This window comes from Meleagris gallopavo, chromosome 2, assembly GCF_000146605.3.
Source record: "Meleagris gallopavo isolate NT-WF06-2002-E0010 breed Aviagen turkey brand Nicholas breeding stock chromosome 2, Turkey_5.1, whole genome shotgun sequence".
In the NCBI taxonomy this organism is placed as follows: Eukaryota; Metazoa; Chordata; class Aves; order Galliformes; family Phasianidae; genus Meleagris; species Meleagris gallopavo.
This window is the reverse complement of record NC_015012.2, coordinates 1,199,820-1,207,482: the sequence shown is the minus strand read 5'-3', so window position 1 is coordinate 1,207,482 and position 7,663 is coordinate 1,199,820. Positions and strand designations below refer to the sequence as shown.

The 7,663-nt window shown below is 39.8% G+C and overlaps 2 protein-coding genes across 2 annotated transcripts in view; one reads left to right on the top strand and one right to left on the bottom strand.

The window, feature by feature from the left end:
* The window catches only part of RPS27A (ribosomal protein S27a), a 1,781-nt gene extending 252 nt beyond the window's left edge, over positions 1 to 1,529 (top strand). Inside the window, exons 2-5 of the mRNA XM_031552665.1 lie at positions 24 to 147; positions 239 to 324; positions 910 to 1,041; positions 1,347 to 1,529. Of these exons, the coding sequence (XP_031408525.1) occupies positions 24 to 147; positions 239 to 324; positions 910 to 1,041; positions 1,347 to 1,496 (492 nt within the window). The 3' untranslated portion in view covers positions 1,497 to 1,529. The remainder of the gene's footprint in view (positions 1 to 23; positions 148 to 238; positions 325 to 909; positions 1,042 to 1,346) is intronic.
* Positions 1,530 to 2,593: 1,064 nt separating this feature from the next.
* Positions 2,594 to 7,584, bottom strand: LOC100539439 (translation initiation factor IF-2, mitochondrial). Its single transcript, XM_010706393.3, has 9 exons — positions 7,386 to 7,584; positions 6,714 to 6,853; positions 6,200 to 6,324; positions 5,200 to 5,404; positions 4,550 to 4,802; positions 3,864 to 4,004; positions 3,560 to 3,724; positions 3,225 to 3,365; positions 2,594 to 2,855 (listed from the first exon to the last, which is right to left on the bottom strand). Exons 1-9 carry the CDS (start codon positions 7,495 to 7,497, stop codon positions 2,686 to 2,688), a joined length of 1,452 nt encoding a protein of 483 aa, XP_010704695.2. The 5' UTR covers positions 7,498 to 7,584; the 3' UTR covers positions 2,594 to 2,685.
* Between the last annotated feature and the right edge of the window lie 79 nt (positions 7,585 to 7,663).

Genomic DNA, 7,663 nt, shown 5'->3' with positions numbered 1-7,663 from the left:
CGGGCCGGGCTGCTTGAAGGCAGGCTGCGTGCTCGGCTTGTTGCGGGCTTTTTTTGTGCGTTTGTTTTCCCCATCGCTTTGTTTCACCACAGGTCGAGCCCTCTGATACTATAGAAAATGTGAAAGCTAAGATCCAGGATAAGGAAGGTGAGTTGAAGACGTTTCTCGCATCCCGCTCTCAGTCAGATCCGCGTGTGGTTCGCGTTGCTTATCCCCTCTCACTGTGTCTCACTGGTAGGAATTCCTCCTGATCAGCAGCGACTGATTTTTGCTGGGAAGCAGCTGGAAGATGGCCGCACGCTGTCTGACTACAACATCCAGAAAGTGAGTAGGAAGCACTGAGCTGAGCCATGGGAACAGGCTATGTCTGTGCTGCACTCAGTGCTCCACCCAGACTGAGCCCAGCCGGCCTCGCTGGCACTCCTAGCTTGATGCAGCCCATAGCTGTAGGTCAGAAGCAAAACGTTTCCAACAGCTTGCATTGCTTCTGCTCTGTCAGCCCTGGCTCTTGGTGCTATGACTTTAAATTGCTGCACAGTGCTGCCAGTTTAACCTCGCTGTGAGGCCAGGTGAGCAGCGGTGCCACTAAGAAGTGGAAGAACAGTTCACCATTTTCAGCAACAAGTTAGCTTGGTTGCATCGTGAAACTGTTCTGAAGTTTCAGATAGAAATGAGGAATGTAGACACAACAGATTCAATATTATTTAGCCCTTTTGGGCTTTGGAGTGCACCGATACATGGTTCTGTGGAGCAGGTTTATTTGCAGACTAAATGGCAAAAAATCCTTTTAGAAGTTTCATAGTTAACTGAAACTTGAAATCCTGCTACTTAAATACGCTGTAGATGATGAAAGAAAACTGCTTAAATACTACTCTGCTTGAGAAAGCATTTTGTGTATTTCACAAATAGGAATCAACTCTTCACCTTGTGCTGAGACTGCGTGGTGGTGCTAAGAAAAGAAAGAAGAAGTCTTACACCACCCCCAAGAAGAACAAGCATAAGAGGAAGAAGGTTAAACTTGCCGTGCTCAAGTACTACAAGGTATGTAGAGCTGCCTCTTGAGGAAGGTTGGTAAGGCTTAGGCCTCACTGCAAGAGGGACTGGTTATAGCATGTGAAGCCTGTAACTAGCCTGTGTGTCACCAGATGTATTTAAAATCCTATTTGCCAGTATCCCATCTGATAAATAAGAGAAACTTGACTGCTACTGTCAGGCACTGTTGAACTTTGCTTTGATAATTCTGATGCAGGAACATTTACAGAAAATATTTCATAGAAGAAAAGTACTTGAAAATAGTGCTAAATGTGGCAAGTACAGGTGAGATGTTGCCTCTTTGTCCTTGGCAGGTGGATGAGAACGGCAAGATCAGTCGTCTGCGCCGAGAGTGCCCCTCTGAGGAGTGCGGGGCAGGAGTCTTCATGGCTAGCCACTTCGACAGACACTATTGTGGCAAGTGCTGTCTGACATACTGCTTCAATAAACCTGAAGACAAGTAAATGTACTAGACAATAAAAATCTCAAGTTCTGTACTGTGTGAGGATTTATTTCTGCATGGTGTTTCCTCTCTGCTGATAAGCTAGAAAGGTTTTAAATTCTGGATGACTACCAGCTCCAGTGAAGTCATTTCACTCTGGAGCTGAAGCATCAACTTTAAGAGTGCCTTTGATTATCATAATGCTTGATTATCTTCTTCCAGAAAAATTTTCCTCTTTAAGTCATTGAGTAACACTTGTGACTGGAGAAGACGTAATACCATTTTTATAGCCTACTTATTAGCCAAAGGTGGTGGTTTGTCAGGTAAAACTTGTTGCATTTTTTAACTCATATTTAAGATCGAGCTATAGTATCTGCTGCGTGAAATATGTCAGTGTGAAAATACTAGCTCTTAAAAGAGCAGAATACTGTTTTTTAATTTAAATTTTATTCTATACCTTCTTAAGGTAAGTCTCTTCCAAAAAAAATGAGATAAAATCCTGCAGACCTCAATGGCCAAAGTCCTGTCCATCTCTACTTGTGTGGCTCATTTGTGTACTACTAAAGATTCAGTGTATGAAATAGACATTTTAGAAACACTCCTAAGCTTATCAAAATATTCTTTCCTCATTTCTGGTCAGATCTGACAGTAATTTTTGACCTGTGTTTCATAGCATCAGCAAAATGTGAGTAAATTAGTCCTGGAATTGTTTTTGTAGGGGCAGAGTGAGTTTACATTTTATAAGGCAAGATGGTGTAGCGATGACAGATGAGGAAAAACTTTTAAGTAAGTGGCCTGTTTAAATATGAACTGAGAAGACAGACAGTACTATTGCAGTTCTGACCAGGAAAACCAGGACATAAACTGGAAGTCACATTTCCATGCTAGAGGCAGAGGACAGTCCACATAAGGCTGACAATGTTCTGAAAAATGGTACAGTACTATTGTGGGGGAGTAAGACTGTTCAAAAACCTAGAGACAAGGATCAGAAATACTTGTACCTTGTTTCACAAACATGAAGTGCTCTTCATGAGAGTAATCTTGTGTTCCAAGGACATAAGCTGGCTTTTGCATGAGGTTTGAGACTGGAACAATACAGAAGCAGCAGGTACAGAATTCTGAGTTTTTTCCATAATTAAGTTCATTTAATGTTAAAAGAGTTCAAGGCAGGAACAGGACATGACCTTTAGTGTTAGGTATCCAACTGTGTTTTAAAACCCTGGATTCCAGGAAGTTGTCTGTTGAATTTCTTTTTCTTCGTAACAGATGATTTCATCTCCAATATTGAATTCCACATGCTTGTCCAAACTTAATCCACAATCCATACCTGTTTTTATTACCTGGACATCATCTTTATGATGTTTCAGTGATGATAGAGATCCTGTAGAGAGAAGGAGAGGCAGAGTCCACTAACAGAGGGAAAGCAAAGCATCTCCATGCTATCTTACATCGTTAAGATTTTAGATGTAGCTAGAAAATGAAAGCAAGAAATCCCAGGGATGATGAGCACATGCAGCTAATGGAAGTTGGGCATCAGAGCTTTTTAGTGGGTGAATCTGGGCTGCTGCTGATTTTCTATCAGGCAGGGTGGCTTGGAACAGGTATGACTAACACCACTTTTCTGTACTTGGAATAATTCCATTCTGAATAGCACATCTGACTGAACTACAACTAGATGCACACATTTTACGCTGATTTCACAGGAACTAATACTTGTGGACAGGGCTACTTCTGTAGCCATTCTACTTACCTTTCCAAATAACATTCCCTTTACGGATTAACTTAAATTTCATCTTCTTGTCCAGCTGCCCTTTCTGTACTCTGCACCCAGCTACTGGAACTTTGCTTTTTCCCACTGTTACAGAGAAGATGTCAAGAACAGAAGCTTCCCCTTAAAAAAAAAAATAAATAAGTAAAAAATAAAATTAAGTAAAACCAACCTACACTCTTCCACTTACCAAGCTCTTTACCAAAACAGGAAAGCAGCTACAGAGCAGTATTAAATATCTGATAGAGCAGGAGCACTTTATCGGAGAATAAATGTAAGGCTGCAAAAATGTAATTTAACACTCCATGAAAACTCACCTATTGTGTTTTCCACCACGGATGGGGGTAGTCTGCTACTCAGCTCATCTTTCAAATCCTCAATAAGTTTGTAGATGATGTTGTGAAGTTTAATTTTTATTCCCTTTTTTGCAGCCATCTTTTTAATAGTTTCATTTGCTTTCACACTGAATCCATAAACAACACCTGTCAAACAGAACAATCAGCAACTGATAACCAATAGTGACTTTTTAAAGAGTGAAAGCATTTGCCGTCTCCTGAAATGTCAGACTTGTAACTGTTTAGTTTCTGCTAACTGTAAATTTATCTTTAAACATACACTCACCATTAAATGTTTCAGCAAGGTTTAGATCAGTTTCACTGATATCTCCCATTCCAAAATGAACGACATCCAATTTACACTCATCATCTGCATCATAGCTGTCCAGAACATTCAGAATAGCTTCCACAGATCCATCCACATCACCTGTGTATGTAAATGGCAGTGCTGCTGACTTCGTATAAACAATGTGATACTGAAGAATTAAGGCAACTCTACATTGTGCAAAATAATCTGAATCTACTTACTACTCTCTCTATGTTTCTTCAGTACTTTAAAACACATCTGAAAAGCCTCTTCATTACAAAAGTGGAATAAATACAAAAGGATGAGAAGCTCCACATCTACTGCTATGTTCAGGTCAAGTTTGTGTAGTTTCTCAGCTATTACTTTTAATGCACATATAGTATTGTACAGGTGGTCAAACTGATTAACATGTAGCTGCTCTTTTCCTCTGGTCTGCTAATGCAGTAGTGCTGCTCAAACAGCCTGCTTACACACACATGCATGTGCACCCACACGCACTTCCACTGACCTGCTTTCCTTACTGATGGATGTTCAATACTCTGTTCAGTTTTAAACTGATCAAACTTCTGGGAACTGAAGTTTTGCTAATGCTTTAGAACTACGCTGCAGATTGAGCATCTGAGAAGCACAGAACCAATGCAGTAGTAAACAGAACAGGAGAGCACCTTTAATGATTATGGACAGCACATTTTTGTCCGTTTCTGCTCTCTCTTTTGGTTTTAAGAGCATGAGATGCTTGCTGGCCTTGTACAGGGCTGCCTTTCTCTGTCTCCAGGTCAAATGGGCTAAATTCTGTTGCTTCTTCTCATATTCCATTCTGTGTTCCTTTTGCTTTACTTCAATAACTTCTCCGTCCTTTTTCATCTTCTCTTGTTGTTCAACGTATGTTCTCCAGGCCACAACTTCGTGTGCCCTTTGCTGGGCATGAAAAAATAAAAACATCACCTTTCAAATCACTGCACTGAAAATCTCCACCTTAACCCCATTTTATCCTTTTGTTTCTTCTGTCAGAAACCAGCTCTCATAAAATTACAACACAGATACTGTTAAGCACTGGATTGTTCTCCAGCTAAGGCCACATCATGGTCACATAAAAGAGAAAACAGCCTTTCTGAAAGCAGAGACGCTAAAACATATCCCAGGTTAACTCTGAAACAGCCCAACTCAGGTCTTAATACCCATCTTTCACCTGGGTTTAGAAGACATATGTATTTTCTGAATATGTATATTCTATATATAAACAAAGAAAACCCTTATGTCCTTCCTTCTCATCTTTCTGCAGTATGACTTTCCCATTAAACAGTTCTTTCTGTACCTCAGATTCCACTTCAAGGATTTCATCTCCTGCTGAAGGGACTTCCTTCCAGCCCATGATTTCCACTGGGATGCTGGGAGAGGCTGCATCCACAGCTTTGCCATTCTCATCAAACATGAAACGCACCTTTGCCCAGGTCTTCCCTGCAACCAGAACACAGCCTTTCCTCAGAGTTCCTCTTTGGATGATGGCTGTGGTAACTGGACTAGCAGAAAGCAGAGGGAAAAAAAGAACAGACCAAATTCAAGTAACTCTCCATTAACTAAAGTAATCAGGGTTATCACAGGCAAGTCAACATTAAAAAATAATGTTTTGGTGATGGACCACAGGCAGAACATTCCTGTGACACATTCTATTAGCAAGCTAAGAAAAAATTAAAGCGACTTGTAATGATAACCAAACCTGGGCTGCACTCCTCATTTCTGCAGATTAACACAAGATTTGACATTTTCAATCTTTCAGTAACTTTGCACAAAGTGAATCCCTGTTGCTCCTCACTCAAAAAAAAAACAAAAAAACCCAAAACACCAAACAAAAGCCAACCCAACTTCTCAGCCTTCAGTTTATTTTTGAAGAGGGGAGAATACACCTTCTTAAAAGAGAATATGCAAAAGAACTACAATAGTTTGAAGAGTAAAATGTCAGACTTTTTTTTTTGCAAATTGTGATGTATTTACTACATTATGACATTACTTTTTCAGCTCTACTTTTCAGTGATGTTGAAATGCTAAAACAGATGTATTTTTTGAAAATATTTCCTGAACTTACAGGATTTCATTTTAGTAATACAACAATTTGTGCTCTAGCACTTTATGAATGCCTTTTCTGTACATGATGCTGTAGAATTATGATTTCATTAGCTACAGTTTTATGTGTTTTGTTTTGTTTTTTTTTTAAAGTACAACTTTAAACCTAAAAATTGAGGTAGGGACCGCCTGCACAGTATTGATGCACTGTTACAACTTCTTCATTGAAGTTGTAAAGAACACAGATAACTTACCCTTTCCCTTTGTCTTTGCGAGACTCAATGATTGTCCCCTCTACCAGACCTGTGTAATCTGCCTTCAGTTCTAACATCTCAGCCAAAGCAACAGTTGCTTCTGCCAAAATTGTCAAGTTGTCACCCTGTATGGAACAAAACAAAATAAGAGTAAGGTAATGCACAAATTAAAATATCTGAAGTCAAAATCAGCACTACGATCTGCCATTCGATTCAGAACTCCTAACAATACAGTACCAACAGCACAGATGGCAATAAAGTAAACAAGGTGACAGATTGTTAGGACTGCTGGTCCATTATGCAAGGCATATTAGTAAGGACAGTTTTCCCAAGGAAAAATGAATCAACGGTGATCGCTGAAGATCTGAGGTTCAAAATGATTCTGATAAGAGGCAACTACTCATGGTGACGTGTCTGGTACCAGAAAGATAAGCATTCATCTTCCAACTGTCAAATAAGTGTACGGATGCACATGTTAGACATTCATCAATGGTCTGTTTGACCAAAACTTTACCTTGAGTGCAGAAATATTTACAGCCTGAACATCACCTCCAAACTCCTCACAGACCACATCATGAGCCAGCAATTCCTTCTTCACTCTTTCAGGATCAGCTTCAGGTTTGTCACACTTGTTAATGGCGAGGACGAGAGGAACTAAAATGAGAGAACAAACCCATCATTAACCTAACAAAAACTCACTGCTACCAGTACAGTTGCAATAAGAAGTTAGAACAGGTTGTGACTACTTAGAACAAATCAGCTCACTTGGTATCTACTCCCTAGGCAAGCTTAGGAAATCAAAGGCAACTGAGCTACTTTAAGTAGAGGCTTGGAGGAACCACAGTAGTAAAGAGAGGGGAAAAAAGAAAGAAAACAAAGCTACCTACAAACTACATATGATTTTCTGGCAAATCTGCAAATCCTGAAACAAATATTTCAATATCTTTAGGTGTCAGTGTAACATTCAGCATATTTTTAGACACCTTTCCCATGGAGAAGGCAGCAGGACAAGGAAAGTTTCTTCACAAGCGTTATGGCTGTAAATTCAAGCAGTTGCCTTTGAGAGATGAATAAAGGTGTGCAAAGTGCTCGGTACTGAGCTGCACAGCAACATTACACCTTGTATATTAACTCCGTGGCTAGCCACTCATTTACAAATGTAACATTAACAAGTTGAACTCAGTACCTCCTGCATTTTTAGCGTGTTCAATGGATTCTATAGTTTGCTGCATCACTCCATCCTCTGCTGCTACAACCAGGATGATGATGTCAGTCACATATGTACCTCTTGCTCGCATGGCTGAAAAAGCTGCATGCCCAGGAGTATCAAGGAAAGTGATCTTTTCCCCAGAAGACAGATGCACTGTGAATAAATGATGTATTTTATAAATCAGCATTTCACATGACTTTATTTGACCTTTTGTAAATTAAGCATTGCTCATTTGAAGACTTATGGGGGAAAAA

Coding starts and splice junctions, on each gene's coding strand:
- LOC100539439 (XM_010706393.3), bottom strand. CDS start 7,497: ATGCGAGCAAGAGGTACATATGTGACTGACATCATCATCCTGGTTGTA. Junction 4,803..5,199: donor TCCTTGAAGTGGAATCTGAG/GTACAGAAAGAA, acceptor TTTCATGCCCAG/CAAAGGGCACACGAAGTTGT. Junction 3,725..3,863: donor CCTTGCTGAAACATTTAATG/GTGAGTGTATGT, acceptor TCTGTTTGACAG/GTGTTGTTTATGGATTCAGT.